Here is a 20238-nt window from a genome sequence, read left to right as displayed (position 1 = left end):
GTCCCTGCATATATACATGCAGGAATAACCCAGAGCTGGTTGATAGCAATCGCTGCTTCTTCATGTGAATAACCACTGTTTCCCAGGTGCCAAAGATGCTGAACACTGGCTGGCTGGATTGAGCCTCTTTCAGTGGAGCTCAGAATCACCGATCACTTTCTAAGTTCACTCACTGAGGAACTGGCCTACGTGGAGGGCATGTATGGATGCCAGATTCCACCAGGCAATTGACTGGTGGAAGTCAATAGCACAACTGAAATTTGTTCTTTATCTTTCATGAAGCTCTCCTAAAACAAACTCGGCCACTCTTCAACTAGTTCACGCTTGAAGGCACACTGCTTTGCTCCTTGACACACTGGCATGACATTCCATTCAGCACTTGTCTTATTTTTAGCCAGACTATCAACATATTTTTGACTGGTCTGTTGCAGCACTAGAACTTGGAATCTTGTACCGTGAAGGGCAAGCACAGGAGAAAAGCAAAGACTTCTTCAAAATGGGGAATTACAAATCCAGACCAGCGCAGACTTGTTCTGGTAACTATTCTGACTCTTGCCATTCCATGTTGTGCTAACATTTCTCACTTTTTTCATGCACCATGACACAACTATAAGAGGGAATAAGTGCTAACTCACTGAGATGTGTGTCGATCTGAATGCAGAGAATATGAAGTTTTGAGTTTGTTTGAACTTACTCCTTTTCCTGAAAGAGTTCTGAAGGAAATTAGAGAATTTCTTGTAAGAAAAAATATTAGTTTAGTCCTTTGATATGATAGAAAGTTTGAAACACTATTGAATATAAAAATTTTAGAATTGTATCTTAAATAGCTAGTATTTAAAAGCTAAAAGACACTGTCTAGCAATGAGATTGCTGCAATTAAAATGCAATAAAATCAAATGAAATAAGTCAAATATATTCTTTTATGTAAATATATTGTACAATATCAAATGGCTTCTTAATTACTACAATCCCAAAGTGATTGCATTATAAACATAAACATCTGCATTAAACCCACAATCAGTCATTTAAATTAAGTATTGTAGAATTGAGAATAAAAAACAGGGTTTTGATTACTTGTAGGCTATGATCTCTGTCTACATTTTGCAAAATGCAATTATGAATCAACCCCATTTGTTTTTCTTTTCCAGATGAATGGAAGAAGAAAGTTAGTGAATCTTATGCTATTGTAATAGAAAGACTGGAAGATGACCTGCAGATCAAAGAAAAGGAATTTCAAGAACTAAGGCACATCTTTGGGTAAAGTCAGAGCTTTTACTTTTTAAAATACATGTCTCCATATTTTGTTTTTTAGGTATGTTGTGCATGTAAGCATAAAGCCTTAGCTATAAACAGTCTAAGATACATCTTAGGTATAACCAGACTAAACTTTAGAATGCCAAATTGTCTGTTCATAAGCATCATGTGACTCCCAAAATGGAAAGATCACACCTCCCTCAGTAAGCTATGAATAGGGGATTGAATGTAAACTGTTACTACTCGTAGTAAACTGTGAATAGTCAATGGCCTATTGGGGAATAGTCTGTTGAATGCAAGCTGCCACTGTTCCAAGTAACCTGCTCCTAAGAAAGAACACTCTTGATTTTACTTAAAAAAAGAGTTTAGTCATACCCAGATGCCATGCGCCTCAAAAGAAATTTCAGATATTGTAAGTGTACGAATGTAACATGGCTGGAAAACAATGTCACCAACTGCCCTTGATTCACTTAAACTTCACCAACAGAACTAACATGGCTTCTCAGGTCGTCACACACAGGCTGGGATGAGAGGCTATTGAGGCATCCCTGGTTACACAGTACCACATCATGCTCAGGTGCTCACCATGTGACAGGCAATTTAGAATAACACATTCATATCCATCTTTTATTTCATTAGAGAAGGAAGATGGTACTATAACTTGATCATAACTCATTCACCCTTTATGGATTCCAATATGTGTACTAACTAAGATGGGATCAAGTTGGAAGAATCTTTCACCTTTATGAACCCTAAAAAAAAAAAAAAATCATTTAATTTAGTTAAGAAACTATTTTGATTATGGTGAGGCTAGCCAGCAGAAATAATATGCATCTTTTTAAGGATTGTACTTAACAAATGGACTTAAAGAATTTATTTCTCATACTGTGCCAGTTGCCAGCTGTTTTTACAACTCCTGCTATAGATGCTTTAAATAAAGAACAACAACAAAAATTTTTCCCACTAAGTGCTACAACCTTTGACTAATTAGTATTGGACATGAGATACAGAGAGGTCAGTGTATTCCCTCATATATTACATAATTTAGTCTTCACCCTAGTTTTGTGGTAGATGTTATTAGTTCTGGTGAATAATAACTGAGTAACAAGACATCATGATCTGTCCGATCCCACATGGTCCCAGTGCTGGACTGTGACTGCTGATTTGCCTGACTCACAAACATAGGAGTTGCCTCTGGTCCTAATGTCCAGTGTGGTTCAGGAAGAATCGCATTCACACTAGTAACCTTAGCAGGATATAGATACGTTATGCTTGCTAACTTGGAGGGAGAAAAGAAAACAAGATGATTTTTAATGATAAAGATAAGGTTTAGGGGCAGCCAGTGTGATGGCTCAGCAAGTGGAGGAGAATGACTCCAAGCTTGAAGACCAGAGGTCAAGCCAAAGACCTGCATAATGGGAAGAGAAAACAAGCTGCCTATGTTGTTCTGTGACCTCCAGATTCACAATGTGATATGTGCACACCTACATAAGAAGCATGCCTGCCCTACACACTGCACACCACACACACACACACACACACACTCACACAGTAAATATGTGTAATTTTTAAAAGTAAGATTTAGATATTGTTTTTTTTTCACTAATTTTAGAGAGTATTTGAGATAAAAGGCATACTTAATCAAAGGAATCTAGCAAAACTGGATAAAGGCCATGGGAAACCTTGGAGAAACAGAGAAAGTGACTTAACTAACTGCCCATGTAGGACAAGGAATCATCTCAGCATAAGGGTTTTAGAGCTGTCTACATATGTCTAATGTAGATTTTCATGCAGTCTGCATGTCCTAGGTATGTTTCTTGATCTCACTGGGACTCATTTGAAACGAGATGAATGTAATTACCTCACAAGATAGTCAGGAAGAGATGCAAATTAAATACTAGGTAAAGGATTCAGTGCATCTTAGGTGTTGAACCACTGGGACTGATGTGTTAAACAAAAAAACCATGCAAGACAGAGGACTTCATTATGGAGTAAAAAGAACAAGTTTATAAATTTAATAAAATTCAGAATATAAGATAGCTAAAATAAAATGTTTTCATAACGAGAGACTAATTTCAAAATTTAAAATGTATAATGTTCGAATAACTTCTGATGACAGCAAGCTATGAAATATAGTCTTTAAATATTATGAGTATAAGAAGGCTCTTCAAAATAGATATCAGATATCTTGAGAATAACAGTGTTATCTTTTGGTCAGGGTATCCAGTGGCCTTGTACTGATAGGGATGGGCTTGAGGCTGCAGAGAGTATTGGGAAGGCATTTTGTCTTGGGTAGCCTTGAGCATCTGCTAATGTTCTAGGTTCAATTGGTCTGTCTCTCATCAGAGGATCCCAATCTGTAAGGATAACTTCCAAGAATATGTACATGGTGCTCAGGTAACATTGCAGTGAGAACATTTTCCTAGAGTAAAATAGGACTCATGATGAGGTGGTAGAAAGTCAGCATCTGGTGCAGCCCATGGACTCAGGATAGCCGAGAATGGGCACAGTGCTGTCCAGTTCTGTCACTTCAGACAGCTCCATCTGGAAAGTCAATTGCTTTCAGGGAAGAGTTCTGAGAACTTCCTTCTCTTTGGATTAAAATGAGGAATGACAGGGAAGAGAAGGGAGGCTGGGCTGAGAATATAAATTGTCTTAACTGGTGGCTTATCCAACGAAGTGTTCAGGGTTGTTGGAGAAATCAGATGTGCTATTACAGAAAATCACCTTTGAAAACCTCAGTGATGGATACGTAGTGTCTTCATGCCTCAACCTTAGTCAGGGTTTGTGTAACATGAAGTTATGCTGTGACAAACAGCTGTCTAGGTGCCCGGGAGTGTGCCTTTCTCTAAGGATGCAGATCGCAGGAAGGTGGGGGGGGGGGGTCCCTGTCCACAGATAGGCAGTTAGTTAGCACAGTCAAGGCCAGAGTTCTCTGCTCAGTCTGTGTCCACTGGTCCATTTCCTGAAAGATTTGTTTATGATGTTATCAGTAGGTGCTGGTCTTATTCATCTAGAGAATGCAAACTAGACAACGAGCCACTGCCTCACCCATCCACACACATAATATTCCCAGGTTTTAACTAGAGTGTAGAAAAGACATAAGGCACTAAAGCTAATTCAGTTTGTGTCTGTGGCAGTGAGACCAGGCTGTGGGAGATGAAGGGGAGAGAAATGAGAGGTTCTTTCCTCTAATACAAAGTCACGTTCACTTATGGCTTTGGACATGTGTTGAAGTCACAAATAGGAGGAAAGAACAAGATGAAAACAAAATCCAGGAGGGTGGGAAGGCAGGGCGGTGCATCCATGTACAATGTACTCTCTCTGCTGCCTCTAATCTCCACACTTATCAGTTCAATACTTTCTTCTTCATGTATGTGTGGGCCAGCCCGGGTCTATGTGATCACAGGATGAACATCTTCCATCTTGTGTGGGTTTTCTGTATTTGTATTTGTAAAGAACACTAATATGTTAGCTCCTAAGTGATAAATAAACTGCCAAGTTGGTGCCCACCACATGTCAGCCATGCCACTAAGCTTTATCCCTGTACATTCCATCCTCTGGAGACTCTGGCGACTTCTATTCAGGCCAGCAAAATAAATGAACTTGCAGAGAGCAGACACAGCAACGTTCGGAAGTGCAATTCTAAACAAAATGGCCCCCTTAAAATGGGGGTGCAATCTTTTTAAAAAAGTTACAAAATTCCTAAATTCTGACCACAATTCTCATTACCCATCAACATCCAGTCAAATGTTTCTGTTTTGATGAACACAATTAAAATACTTAAGATTTTGAAGCAACTATTCCTCAGGAAAACTTGTTTTCTCTCCTGTCAACTCTTTTAAAGGAGCTGCATGCCTCAGATTCCCTGACAACTGGGCATCGGTTGCATGTTCTAATGCCTGGGGCTCAATTTATTCTCTAATTCCCTCTTGCATTTTTTATCACCTGCTATGCCCCTCACCAACAATACATTCTAATGAGTTCATAGTGCTTGCTGGGTCCTGGATGGAATTCCTAATTAAGATGAAGTTACACTCATGAATATTTTTCTAATAGTAAATTATTTCCTTAATTATTAAAAGGGGGCAGTTCTGTACCTAAAGGTTACTTTCTGCCTTGAAGCATAATGAACTCTTTTCTTAGCCTTTAACTTTTAGCCATAAATGTGTGCTGCTTCGTGATCCAATTAAACTTCCTGTCCATGACCTCAGACTCTCAGAGGACATCTGACACAACCACAAGTGGGAAATTATTAAAGTGAAATGTTTGAGAAGTTGGCAGATACAATATATTGATGTACAAAATATTGAGCAGAGCAGATAAAAATTAATTCATCTTCCCAAAAGTAGAGAAAATGTAAGAAGAGAGGGGAGAAGATGACCATCTGTGGTGGTTTGAATGAAAATGGCCCCCAGAGGCTCATAGGAAGTAGCACTATTAGGAGGTGTGGCCTTATTGAGTAGGTGTGGCCTTGTTGGAGTGGGTGTGGCCTTATTGGAGTAGGTGTGGCCTTGTTGGAGGAAGTGTGTCACTGGGGGTTGACTTTGAGATTTCAAATGCTCAAGCCAGGCCCAGTGTCTCCCTTTCTTCCTGATGCTTGAGAATCCAGATGTAGAACTCTGAGCTCCTTCTCCAGCACCATGTCTGCCTGGATGCAGCCATGCTTCCTGCCATGATGATAATGAACTAAACATCTGAACTGTAAGCCAGCCCCAATAAAATGCTTTACTTTATAAGAGATTCCATGATTGTGGTGTCTCTTCACAGTAATAAAAACCCTAACCAAGACAGAAGTTGGTAGCAAGAGTGGGGTATTGTTGTAAAAGGGCTGGACCATTGTTTTTGCATAGAGGAATATGGAACTCTAGAACTTTGGACTAGAAAAGCAATTAGATACCTTAAGTGGGGCTTAACAGGCTATACTATAGAAGCCTGGAAAACTGTGGTGCTGAGGGTGATTTGAACTGGGAGGTGACCTGGCTCAAGAGATTTTAGAAGGGAAGAATATTAATATGTGGTCTAGAGATTATTTGGTGAAAAATTTGCCCCTGTCCAAAAAGAATCTTCCTGAGGTCAAATTAAAAAATTATATAGATTAATACCTTTGGCAGAGGAGATTTTCAGAGAGTCTAGTACGAACTCTGTTAATGGTTGTTAGTGGCCAAGCTTATGCAGATCTATAATGAAAAGCCTAAGATGAGCAAGTAAGAATATGAAACATACAGATTGAGGACAAAGGGGTTACCAGGAAGTGCAAGTAAATTTAAAAGAAGCATAATGCTAAGTATAATAAAGGGAGTGGGGACCTCACACCAAGACCTTACCTACCAAAGCTTCCAACTTGTGCAAAGGAATTAATTAAAGAGAAGCTTAGGGCAATGCATGATGGTACAAACCTTTAATCCCAGCCCTCTGAAAGCAGACCCTGGCAGATCTCCAAGTTCCAGGCCAGGCTGACTTATAGGGTGGGTTCAAGGACAGCCAAGTTGAGGCAATAAAGGGAATCATTATAAAAAGAAAGCTTGTGAAAATGTATTTGAACAAGGAGGCCATATTCCAGCCTCAGCAAGCAACAGAGCTTCATAACATCAGCCATGTGCCTTTGTCTTTCAAGGATACAATAAAAGAGTTATGGAATCTTCTCCCAAGACTAAGGAAAGCTGCTGAGGTTGGGCATGTGTTGGGAGTGTCCCTGAATGGAGGCCTAGCAAGGCCATTATGTAAAGCTGTAAAGGTGAAACCAGGATTGCCTTGGAGATGCAAAACATTGGAGATGCCAGAGTCATGGGGTAGCTGCTAAGGAAAGCTGCTGACAGAGAGTGGAAGCAACCCAAGAGAAAGAAGTGTGTGGTAGTCAACAAAGCTGAAAGGAGTTAAACCTGGACACTGCAGAGTGTGGCCTCTGCCCGGCTGGTTGTCAGTCTTGCTTTAGTTTGGTATTTCCTCACTGTGCAATCCCTTTCCTCCCTGTTGGAATGGGAATGTATATCCTGTGCCATTAAATGTGAAGTGTATGAGCCTCTTTTTCATTCTATTTTATAGGGGTTTAGACTTAAGAGATTGCCATAAGTCTCAGAAGAAACTTTGGAATGTAGACCTTTAAACAGTGTGGAGATTGTGACAGCCTATGGATGGGGACTTTTAAAGTTGGACCTAATGCAGTTTTGTATTATGATATAGATATTTGGAGCCAGGGAGTAGAATGTGGCGGTTTGAGTGAAAATGGATGCCCATACCTCACAATAGACTTATAGGGAGGTTTCAGAAGCTCAAGCCAAGCCCAGTGTCACTCACTCTTCCTGCCCAGGAATCCAAGTTTAGAACTCTGAGGTATTGCTCTAGCACCATGCCTACCTGCATAGACGCCATGTTTCCTACCATGACTACAATGGACTAAACCTCTAAACTGTCAGCAATTCCCAATTAAATGTTTCCTTTGTAAGACTTATCAGGGTCATAGTGTTTCTTCATAGCAATAAAAGCCTCGACTAAGACACCATCTTCCTACTGTGACTCACATTGCTGGCTATTCCTTCTCATACAGGGCTTTGCAGAGTCATAGAACGCTGAAACAGAAATCACCATCCAGGTCTTTTCCAACAATATCCCATGAATATCCACAAGCATGTTTGCTGAATAGCTTCTATGTTGGAGCCCCCTACTCACAATAAGAACCATTTTCACTCCCTCACACCCCCTTTTCCCACCTCTATTTCTGGAAACTAAATTCCCATCTTGAGTGGTCCTCTACTCTGTTTCTCTTGTTATCTGTTTCAGAAGTGTTCATTGACTACAACTATTCAGATAAGGTTGAAACAAACTTAGGTTCTAAACCTAAGCCGTTACTATGATAGAGAGCAGGTGGTGGAAAGTAGCTAAACATTAGATACTTCAGATAGTAACCTCTTGGTGTAAGGTTTTGTGGGGTTTCAATGGGTTAGACATTGTAGGACTTTTGCTGGCAGCCATTAACAGCATGATTTTTGCTAAAGCATTGATTTAGGTTAGTTTTAACTTCACTACTTATCTGTGCTTTTGAGAAGGTTAGAAAGGAGGATGTTAGAGGTAGTGTCTTCTGAAAGGAGAAGGAGGGAGGAGGAGGAGAGGAGGATTGAGTGGGAGCCTTAAGGTAACAAACTATGGGGATAAAGAGGTGTGGAGAGGGCAGGGAGCCCTGAGGAAGAGCAGAAGGCAAAGGAGAAGGGAGGGAGAGGGGGGACAAGGGAAGAGGATGGGGGAGGGAGTGAGAGGAAGAGGGAAGGGAGAGGGAGAGAGAGAGAGAGAGAGAGAGAGAGAGAGAGAGAGAGAGAGAGAGATCCCCTCCCTCAATCAATAAGCACAGAACTTGAGGGGTGCAAATCTGAGTCAACATGAATTTGGTTTCAAGTATATATGCTTTTGGCAGTGTTTGTGTTTGTTTCATTTCCGTTTTGTTGATTATTGGCACAAACTCCACCCAAACATTTCAGACAATACTTTGGGTCTGTTTGGAAGAACACTTGACACCCCGAGGCTTCTTAAAACCGTAAGAGACGTCTTTCACTCTTCCTCAGCAGGGTCATCTTACAGGGTTTGGGGCTACTTATGTAACAGCTAAACTTCACTATTGGCTGTGTTGTCTGAAATCTGCTGTGAAGGAGTACGCTGGGCCCAGAGGGGCTTTTCAGGAGAACAGAAGGTGCCTTTCCTCACGCTGACTTCATCACCTCCCTTGTAATTCCTTGCACACACTGTGCTCTCTCCCTGAACAAAACATTACTTTGAACGTTTTGTACCCGATCACTTTCAAAATTCAATAGCATCATTATCAGCTCGCGTATGTGTACTTCATGCCAAAATAGACTAAAACTGAGGCAGAAAAGTTTGTTTGGTAAGTCATTGCCATTTGAAAATTACAATTTGCCTGAAGTAGCCTTGCAACATTTCAAATTTCATATTAAAGTTTAAGCTGATTTTAAGGTACTCTTGCCAGTAACAGTGGCACCCTGTTAAAATTTCTCCTGACTTAAAAACATACAGAAACAAAGTATCTTAAAGAGGGTTTCTATTGCTGTGAGAAATACTGACCAAAAGCAATTTGGATAGTAGTTTATTTGTCATAAATATACTTAGTGGCAGAGCAAGACTAAGGTAGAAAATCAAAGCAGGAACCTGGCAGCAGGAACTGAAGTGGAGCCCAAGGAGGAGTGCTGTTCACTGCCTTGCTCATCCTGCCCTGGTCAGCTTGCCTCCCTATACAACCCAAGACCACCTGCCCCTGAGTGGCATTGCCCTTATTGGGTAAGGCCCTCACACATCCATCACTAATCAAGAAAATGCCCTACATGCTTGCCCACAAACAAATTTGAGAGAATCATTTCTCAGTTGAGATTCCTTTTCCCAAAATCACTCTAGCATCAATCTAAGAAAAGTAAATAATCAGGACACAATGCAAGTAAAATTGAAGTGTTTAAAAGTAGCAAAAGAGCTATTTTATTTATTTACATTTCAAATGTTATCTCTCTTTACAATTTCCCCATCACAAACTCCCTGTCTACCCCCTCCACTGCAATAAAATACTTTTAATTTATTAGTACTATTAAATTATGTGTATATTTGATCTTTTAGTAGAGATGAGGAACTTTGTTATTATTTGCAGATTCTATGATCATATTTTCAATAAAACCAAAGATGTGTATAGATTATTTCTATAAAATAAAAAAAAGTAGCAAAAGAAGAGACACATAAAGGTTTTCAGAAACTATGTTAACTTATCACATTCTGCCTGGGGCTGGCTCCTAAGCAGTATAAGGCAGCAGGGTTTTACCTGAGACAAGGATATTAGGACAGACACCAAAGGAAGCTTCAAGTGGCCACTAAAACAGCTGAATATAACCCACAGTAACAATGTTCCAGCTCTCCCCAGTCACTGAGCAGTATCAATTACTGGCCTTTGTAGTCTCTTAGGAAGGTGTGGCTTTTTTTCTCCCCCAAGGACTTCAGGTTACACTCTGTGCAAGACATTAAATTGCATATATCCTTGCTTTGCAAGCAAGCAAGGGAGACTAGATTTTCTGTCCTCAAAAAGTATGCAGGAAGTATGTCCAGTTCCTGGTGGAAAAAGTTCCTGATGCCCTGAGCTGAGTAAACTGGCTTTTTAAAGTATCATTTACCCTGAAAATGACATCCTAGAACAGGAAAAGTGCCTCTGGGTGGCCAAGAGGAACAGGACCTCTGTTAATGGACAGAACTACACAACTGACACAAACTCCAAGAACAGCAAGAGATGGGATTTCTTTTGACCAAACTGCATGAACTTAACCTAAGAGGGAACACTGAGAGAAGAGCCAGCTTTGGAGTACTTGGGTAAAAGTTAACTTTCATTTTATATTGTCAAGGTTATACATACAGCAATGGACCTGGCAAGATGATCAGAGGGTATTGGCAGTGCTTGCCACCAAGTCTGAAACTCTGGTTCCATCCATGGGACCCACAAGCTAGAATGGGGACCGTGTGGCTTCATGTTGTCCTCTGGCTTCTTTGAGCAAAGGTTCATGAGAAGTACTGAACCACCCACTGAAAGTCTGCTGGCTAGATCTTTAGTGAGATGAAAAGAAGTGAGATGAGAAGTTGGAATGTTGTGAGTCCAGAGAAAAATTACCTTGGAGCATCTTTAGTCCCCTAAAAAGCCATTGGCTGCCCTCTTCTTCATGTGACCAAACATCTCTGTAATCATTAGGTAAATCTTCTGGGACATAAGAATGGACCTCTAGTGTCCAACCAATGAACCAGGAAAGGGGTAGGAATATTGTCAGATAGCATGTGAGTAACCCACCTAATCCCCCAATGCTGTGAGCCACCCACCTAATGGTGTGACCCACACACTAACACTGCAACTAATAAGGCCGGAACGCACACACTTAATGCTGTGAGCCACCCACCCCCCGTGCTGTAATATGTTCACCTAGTGCTGTATTCCTAATCTTTCTGCCAATGTATTTGAAAAGTGCTTGAGTTATGAATTTCCTTCTCCTCCTATCAAGACTTTATTGAATGGCTACCACATTGTAGCAAGGAATTTGGGGGTAACCTAAATCTTGTTTCCAGCCCATGTTCATTCACATTCGGCTCCAGTAAACTCAATTGGCCAGTAGCTTCCACCAATCGAAAAGCTTAGAACATCATCAGATGTAGCTGGAACGAACGAGTGGCAGGTTTCCTCACCTCTCTGTATCCTGCTAGCCCCATAAAGACATTTTTGCATACATCAGTCAGTCTAGGCCACCTGAAACTACAGGTCCAGGGCATCTGAGCTCTGTTTCTGTACTCATGTGTCTACAAAGAAGCACAGAACATAAAGATTAAAAAGTAAAAGTAAATATCGGATTAAGTGATTCGACCTGTGATTTGCTTTTCATTCTAAGACTGTGAAAGTTCCCATACAACTTCCACCTTGGAATATAGAATGTAGAGCGATCTGAGCCTTCATCCCCAGCCTGTGGTGATTCAACGTGGCTCACAACAAACCATCTTTCAGTTTCTGAGTGAGGGCAAGCTTATGTGGTCTGAATGCTTTTTTCTAGTGTGGGCAGCTAAGCCTGTTTTGTTCAGGGAAAGAATATCCCCCATGTCTGTGCAAACAGACCACAGGGCTTAGAGTTGCTAATTAAAGGCCTTCTGGGGGCCTCTCAAGGTCCCTGGATTTAGAGGCCTGCTCTTTTTAGCAGCACTCTGGAGAATAGAACTTTTTCTATTTCAAAATTCCAATAGCCTTTGAAGTTCTTTAACTGGAAGCCTTGATGCAAATGGCCTGAGTTTATTGAGCCTTTCAAGTGTAAGTACTTTAAAGGTGATAGGAATCCCCTGCACCTCCCACCAGAGACCAGGCATCCCTCTAGAGCTGCTGAGATTAAAATAGGCTGGAGGCCCCTTGAAGCTGACCTGGAGGCCAAGGACATGATCTCCTTTCTACTGAATAATGTCCTGGGAGTGTCAAGGACCTGAAGAGGTCAAAAAATTTAGCTCTAACTTCCTGTTGAAAGGCTGCCTGTGGCTCCCAGGGTCCTCTTGGGGGGCAAAGGCTTTGATAGGACAAAGGTAAGAAATTCATTAATGTCGCCATTCCTTTGCTCACCAGCGGCCATATCTTAGGTGATCTGAGGCAGCTGACCCAGCTAGAGTGCAAAGTAACTTGGCCTCAGGCAGGAATTGTCATACATTTGGGTTATAGTCCTTTTCCCACTTTCCTATCAAATACAGCACACTGCCCCATTTATATCTGTATCTCCCTCCCTCTTTCACCCTCCCTCCTTTTTTTTTCCTTTTGTGAATATCCTACTTTGTCTATGAATACAATACAAACGTTTGAATGTGAAAGAAATAATTTGACTTTTAGATGTCTATACTTTATAAGGGGTTTGGTAAAACTAGATTATATATTTATTTAATTATATTGGAACACAGTGTATGTTTGAACCTTTACCTTAACTTGAGTCTTTCAACTATTAAATATTATTTTCGCCAAATTTTACTGCTTCACACACAGGATTCAAAAATGCTTCTTCCAGGAGCAGACTTATAGCAAAATTCAATTCTGAATTTGTAGACCAACAATCGCTTCTCAAACAAAGGCAGCACACTAAGAGGTGAGTTCTGCTTATCTGCCCCATTCTTTTTCAGCTCTGATGAAGCCTTCAGTGAAGTCAGTCTAAATTACCGCACAGAGCGTGGCCTGTCCCTGCTGCACCTCTGCTGTGTCTGTGGAGGTAAGTGACTGGAACCTGTTCAAGCCAGAGCTATGCCTATGAGGTAGGGGCATGAGGTGTTGAGTGGCCAGCAGGGAGGTCCTATCAGACTCAATCTCTCTTTGGCTTTGCTCCTAGTAACCTGCTGACATTCACAGGAGTGGTGACCCTGTAGATCCTTGCTCTGTATCTCTGAGTTTCCACTTATTTTCTTTCCTAAACCAAGTAACTCAGTTAGCTTGGCTATCAACAAGTGCTTTTTAATACAGTGAGCTGGGAATTGTGTTTAATGGAGGAATCTTTTGAGAGCACTCCCTGATGTGATCAGACAGTTGATTACCTCTAAGAAACGGGTGTATGTGAGGAGAAAAAAAAATGTTAAACGTAGAATCTGACAAGAGGGAGATTACCCAAAGTGAACATGAGTCTCATTCTGCATGTATGTCCTTTAATTTCAAAGGGATGCCAACTTATGACAGGTCTCAGCATACAATAGCAGCTCAATAATGAATTGCCAAATGGAAAGTAGGTATTTAGTTACTGATCAAGCTGAGCAAAGCTTTTTGGATATAGCAATGGTGTTGTGTGACCAAGGGACAAAATCTGCCTTAACTTTCTTGATTCCTCAGAACAGACTTGGTTTCATATCCCCTGCTTCCTAATGAGAGCTGGCTACCCAGCCTCCCCCACAGCCACCTCATCAGAGTGGTTTCTACTGAAAATAATCTTCTGTAGGATCCCATGTGACTACGCTGTCCTCTTAGCCTTCTACTAGTGATTTGTGATGATGAATCCACTTGTAATCACATGTTGGTTTTTTTGTTTCATTTGCATGGGCATTTTTGAGACAAGGTCTTCTCTGTAGTCCAGGCTAGCCTCAAATTTGTGGCAGTCCTCCTGTCTCAATTTCCTCAGTGCTAAGATTACATACATCAGCCACTGTGCCAGTTAAAATCTATAGTTTAGAATTTTATGATATTGAAAGAACTAAAGCCTGTGAGCCAAGTCTGTTGCAGCACACGGCAGCCGTGCAAAGTCGAGCACGCGTGAGAAAAGCTTGTGAGTGATGTAATAGTGCCAATGAATACAAGTGCATGGGCGTGGACTTGAACAGTGGGCGGACATTTTCACAAGTCTGAGTAGCATTTGACCTTAAGTCAGAGGAAGATGGTGAAGTGGTTCAGAAAGCCCCTACAGCAAATCAGTCTTCATATTTCTCTCTAGGCAACAAGTCGCATATCCGCGCCCTTGTGTTAAAAGGGCTCCGTCCATCCAGACTGACAAGAAATGGGTTTCCAGCTCTGCACTTAGCTGTTTACAAGGTATGACCTTTTCATCCTTACACATACTTTATTAGGGTTAAGGACAGCACGGGTCCTGATTTTTACTCCACCCCAACCCCACATAACTGCTATTAAAAGAGACAGGCACTTTGGAATGTTTGGTGTTGGAAGTGACCCTCAAGACTGTCAAACATGTATATTCTTATAATATGTAAGTAATATGACACTCTAGCCACAGTGACTTTCCCTCAGTCGACCATTCTGACTGATTTCAGATGTTGAATGTGGATTATCTTCTTGGCCACTGGGGAAATCCATAAGACTCAAATGTTAGTATTTGTTTTACAGAAACAAAAAAATGAAGATGGGTGTCAGATGCCTGATTAACCATAGAAAAGCGATTATAACCTGCCACAGTTGAGCCCAGCTCTAAATCCTTATAGCTATATTGAATGTTTGCTTCTTCTTGATCTCATGTGAGTCTGTGGCAGAGTTTTACTGCATCCTTGTATGCGGGTCTAGAAAGAAGCAGCTGTTGGCTTCTCAAAGACCTTCTCTACTTGCAGACATCTTACAAGTTTACATCATGGAGAGAGGGCCACCCTTTCCCACTGTGTTAGTTTCCTTTCTAGTGATGTGATTAAATATTCCAACAAAGGCAATACAGGGGAGAAAGGGTGTTTGGTTCATAAAGTGAGGTTACAGTTGACCATTGCTGGGAGGTTATACTGGCAGGAACCTGAAGGAGCTGGTTATACTGCATTCCTATTCAAGAACAAAAAGCATGCTTGTACTCAGCTTACTGTCCTTGTGAGGGAACGGTGACGCCCACAGTGGACAGGTCTTCCCACTCCAGTTATCATGGTCAGGGAAGTTCCTACCACAGAACAATATGGTCAAGCAGTTGTTTATTGGGACTCCACATGGGTGGTTTTACATGGTGCTGACTCCACAAGTCAAACTTACTATTGTAGAGTGAAAAATTATAAAGGCCATCTTATGAAATATGTGTAAATTTTTCGCCTTAGACCTTGGGCAGAAAAGCACTTGCCAGCAGGTTTGGGTCCATCTAGTTAGTTACAGAGGAGGGGGAGTTACAGTACAAAGTCCTGTTAAGAACATCCTAGAAACTAACTGGCCAAGGGAAGAACTACACCCTGCCCCCATGGTACGGCCTACTAGTGTTCAAAAAAAAGGTAAAACAACCAATCCTGTGCACCCGCGCGAAAGTTCGATTTTTCCCTACCCCGCCCATATATAAACGCTATGCCCCTGAGCCACGAGGTCAGTCCCTCTATCCCCTATGTGAGATATGGGGATATGGGCTGGCCCAGAGCTCTGATTTAATAAACCACCTCATGTGCTTTACAGCAAGACGGTCTCTCGTGTGTCCTTTGGGTGCGTGCTATCCTGTGACTTAAGTGGACCCCCTTTCTGGGGAGTCCCGGACCTTTCACTATCACTCATGACACAGATTTGATTTCTCTCAACTTATCCTGCAGATACCTTCAAGCTGCTCTGTGCATCTCCAGTCAATGGCTGGTCATTGCCAATATCTTGCTGGGGAACCAGCAGCTAAGTGTTAAATTCTCTTTAATATCAGCTACTTATTCTGTGAAACTCAAACACAGGCAGCTAGCTTCAAGATAATGTGTGACAAACATTTTCCCTGAAAGGCAGAGAAGGGATAATAATGCCTCTGCGAGGAATAGAAAGGTGCTGATTGACAGCCGAGGTGCTTTGTGAGACACTGGACTGTCTCGGTCTGGAGGTCTTTCCTATAATCATGCCTGTGTTGAGAGTCACTATGACACTGCCACGCAAGAGGTTTCCAGATGCTATGGAGTCATGGTATTTGTGCAGTGCATGGCACCCACCTCTGCTTGTAAAAACTGCATTTCCATTTTTAGAATCTCTCTGCTCTGTTTCTTGTGTTATCTGCTACAGAAAGGGCACTGACTGTAACTTCTTCAAAATGGTTGAAAGGTAGGCTCTTAGGAAATAAAGTAGACAAACCTCTTTTCACAGCACCCAGGGAAACCCTGGGTCCTTTACATATGTAAAAGCAACATCACCTGAGCCTTTTAAACACAAAGCTCATGTAAAATCCATGTAATTACCAGGAGCCCACATCAGCTGATTAATACGTGCCTGCAATGGTTTGGATCAGGTTAAAGTATAAATTTAGCCATCACGGGCAAATGTACATTTTTTTCTAATCCCACGCAGGTATTTTCAGGCAACAAATTCGAAAACATTGCTTTACCCCGTTCCCACATATCTGTTTTTCCTTCTAATTTTCCTGCTAAAATATTTTTTAGTTCTTTTTCTCATCGCACCGTTATTAGGTACTTTAAATCAACACAAAGTGAGCCTCCTTAAGCCCTCTTGAGCTCCCAGATTTTATTGCACTCAATCTTGGATTCCAATTTAAACTTTACCTTTTATTGCAGCACTCATAATTTCAGGGTTATTTATGTGTTTTACACGTTGCTCTGTGAACTCTCAACATCAGAACTGAGGATTTTCCTTTGATTCTTCACCATATAGAACCTAGAGAGGGTCCTGGGTGAAGAGCATCCGGGACTTATCAAATATCTGGACATTACCCTTGCTCGGCCTCAGGAGTTGCAGCAGCCTAGAAGCTGACTAAACTAGGTGTACTCATGTGTGTCAGCTTTAAGACTTTCTGGTGATGGCTACATGTTCAGAAAACAACTGATCATTCCCTCTGCCCTCTAGTTTTCTCATCTCCAAAGCAGAGCTGGGAGAAGGGGGGGGGGGGGGGGCGTACCTGTAGCTTGCTACTTCCGAGCATGCGCAAGGTGCTAAGGCTTATTCTTTGCTGAGCATGCGCAAGGTACTGAAGCTTATTCCTAGTGTCATTTCCTCCCTTAAAAGAAAAGCTGGAGTAAACATAATTATCTGTTTTGTTAGGTGATTTGGGAGATTTTAAAAAGAAAACTATACTTAGTACTAACAAAATAACTCTTACAAGAAAAATGCTAATAAAATTAACCATTATTGTGCAATTTAACTTAAAAAATTACAATTTTTAGACACTTTATTATCTATTTTACACAAAAAATAAAATGAAATGGGTCTGTCATCTGGTTTATAACAATAAAAAGGTTGAAAATTGCATCAAAAGTTTTACCTTATGCATAGATTTCTGCTCGCCATTTTATTAAGAGTAAAATTCTCTTATGCAAGTATTTGTTCACATAAACATTGAGCAAAACAACCAGTTGATGCCACATAAAATATGCTCTTTGGAAATGCACCCTTATGCAGATATTTGACAAATTGACTTCAGATAGGGCTTGATTGCAAGTTTGATTTGCAAAACAGAATAGGAGAGTCTTTTCACACGGGGTAGCAGATGTTTGTGCTCTCTCTCCTCCTACTGGCAGCCAGAAGAATGACCATGGAGACAGATCCTGTCTCACAAAGAAAAGCAAACAACTATGTCTCTGGGCTCTTTAAGTTAACAGTGTGCTTTGTTCACAGGAATCTTTCGAAGCCATTTGTTATTTTATAAACTTGGATTCCTTAAAACTTGGTCTGTTTTTTGTTTAAATTCATTAAATTGGCTCACTTAGCTGAAATGGGAAATCTCTGTGTGCAAAACTCTAAAAGGGAACCGAAGCGTCCCTGAATCTTCCTCTAGAGTTCTGCCTATCCAGCCTTCACATTTCAATACTGTGATGCTCCTAAAATTATACGCAGATGTTGAAGGGAAAACATTGAGCCTTAATATGGTTCAGAAGAGATTACCTGGGAATTCAAATGAACAAAGGACTGAATTAGACCATCCAACTTAGCCCCAAACCTGCCTCACATGCAACGCACAGGAAAATCATGATTCACCTGCCTACATGGCATGTCTTTAGAGGTCAGGAGCAGTAGTTTTTAATTCAAGTCTTTCTTTAGTTTTCACAAATTAGAAGCTAATGTAGAAAGGTGATTTATTTATTCTATTCTGTATGTTTCTCCTAAGATTTTATCCCAAATCATACTTGTTGCATTTAATACATACATATTACATATATGTAATAAATATACATGTTTATTGCAAAGTGAAAGGAGATGGAGGGATGGCCCTGGGTCTTTTCTACAGAACCAGATCTTTTAGAGACCTCAGAGTCTTCCTCTGTGGGTCGTGTGCTCCAAGACTTTCTCTGTGGGCCGTGTGTTCCGAGGCTTCCTCTGTGGGTCGTGAGCTCCGAGGTTTCCTCTGTAGGTTGTCAGCTTGGTGACTGCTATGCTCCCCAGCCCAATCCTTTCTGCCTTCTCAGCATATGCAGTTAATTAACAACTTGAAAGTTTTGTTTCAGCAATCTTGGATACAGACCCAGAGCAACTGCCCTGCAGTTTCCAAAGGCTGTTCTCATACTGGAAGTATTTAACATTAACTCTGTTGGCATTGTGGATTAGCCAAGCCCACGGTAAAGCTCTATTCTGTGCGTGGTAAACATTCTGGGGCATCCCCATCTTCCTTTCTAATCTGGGCCTAGTCACTGCCCTCATTTCCAGTTTTGACAACCAAAAGCACAGTGCAATCCCAAGATGAGAATTAAGAACCAATGATTTAGAGGAGAGATTAAAAGATTCATTAACTTCAATTGATTTTTTTAATCCAAGACGTCTTTCTATTTGTACAAATGACTTGACTAAGGATTGCATTTTTCCCAAATGGGAATTTGTCAAGAAAGTAATAAAGAACTCTTTGAAGAAGAAGGAATAAAAATCTAAGAAAAAAATTCCCATTTGGGGGGAGGCATTCTTAACCAAAATTTCCAAGTAATCATGACTTTTTAAAACAGTGTTAATAATAGGCCCTCACGTTAATTAAACATTTATGCTCAAAAATTGATATAATAATTAACTTACAAACATCATCTTCTCTTAGTCCTTATATCAGACAGCTGTACTTCCTGGAGCACCTTCTCTCCCAAGCCTGAGTTAGCTGAACCTCCAAAACCATCTTACATAATCATGATATGAATGTTTGGTTCATCTCTGCACTTTTTCCACCTTAGGGTTTGTGATCTTTATGGTTAAGAAATAAGATAGGATGACAAATAAGCGAATAGTATAAGGCAAACAATGATGTGACCCACACTGAGACTAAGTGGGCAGAGACTGGCAGGCTATGTGAAGGGAGCTCTGTCCTGTTCAACCCTAGTTCAGATTTCTTATATGAGTCTCATTACAGTCCTCCACAACACAAGAAGGAAGTGGGAGTCAGGGACTGGGGGTAGGTTGGCTTGTTAAGAAAATCATATTGCTCAGAGTTAGTAGACCTAAGTTCAACTCCCAGCCCTGGCTCAATCTAAACATATGAATGAGACTCACTTTATGATCCAAAACACCCATAGGGGCAGTTGAGAAGCAGAGTCCTAGGATGGAAAGCTTCAAAAAAGTACTGTAAGTGACCTTCTGAGGTCAAAAGGCAGAACCGAGATTAGGAGGAGATCATAGTGCAGACCAGATCAGGCCTGCACTAGGCAGCACAGAGCAGACTGAGCCACGGCAGAATGCTGACTGGCCCTCTTCAGCACTGTAGCATATCCCAGAAGATCAGAAAGTAAAGGCAAGGTAATAGGACATTAGCTTAGACCTGATCAAAGTGTGGTGTCTTCTGAGTTGAGAAAGAGAGGGTTTGTTAGCTTTGTTTGTTTTTAGGTGAAGCAGAAAGAGCCAGTGTGCCCCAGTTAATGTTTAGGTCAATTACCACAATTTAGAGTCATTCCTGAAGAGGGAACCCACCACTAGAGAATTGCTTTCATCGGATTGGCTCTTGGCAGCGGTGTCTGTGAGAAATTGTCTTGATTGGTGATTGACTTGATGTGAGAAGGCCTAGCCCACTGTTGGGCAGTTGCTCCTGGAGCGTGTAAGAAAGATAGCTGAGCGAGCTATCCTGATGGATATCCTCCATGGATCCTGCTTCCAAGTTCCTGCCATGAGTTCAT

General features: G+C 41.2%; 1 protein-coding gene across 3 annotated transcripts in view; it reads left to right on the top strand.

The window, feature by feature from the left end:
- Positions 1-408: 408 nt before the first annotated feature.
- Tnni3k (TNNI3 interacting kinase) overlaps positions 409-20238 on the top strand; it is a 252768-nt gene continuing 232938 nt past the window's right edge. For all 3 annotated transcript variants that reach the window (XM_076933435.1, XM_034499991.2, XM_076933436.1), the window contains exons 1-4: positions 409-536; positions 1149-1257; positions 12916-13001; positions 14205-14302. In XM_076933435.1, the coding sequence (XP_076789550.1) occupies positions 497-536; positions 1149-1257; positions 12916-13001; positions 14205-14302 (333 nt within the window). In that variant the 5' untranslated portion in view covers positions 409-496. The remainder of the gene's footprint in view (positions 537-1148; positions 1258-12915; positions 13002-14204; positions 14303-20238) is intronic.

The sequence above is a fragment of the Arvicanthis niloticus genome, chromosome 4 (assembly GCF_011762505.2).
Source record: "Arvicanthis niloticus isolate mArvNil1 chromosome 4, mArvNil1.pat.X, whole genome shotgun sequence".
Lineage (NCBI taxonomy): Eukaryota > Metazoa > Chordata > Mammalia > Rodentia > Muridae > Arvicanthis > Arvicanthis niloticus.
Note: the sequence above shows the minus strand (reverse complement) of the source record. Positions and strands in the feature narration are given on the sequence as shown.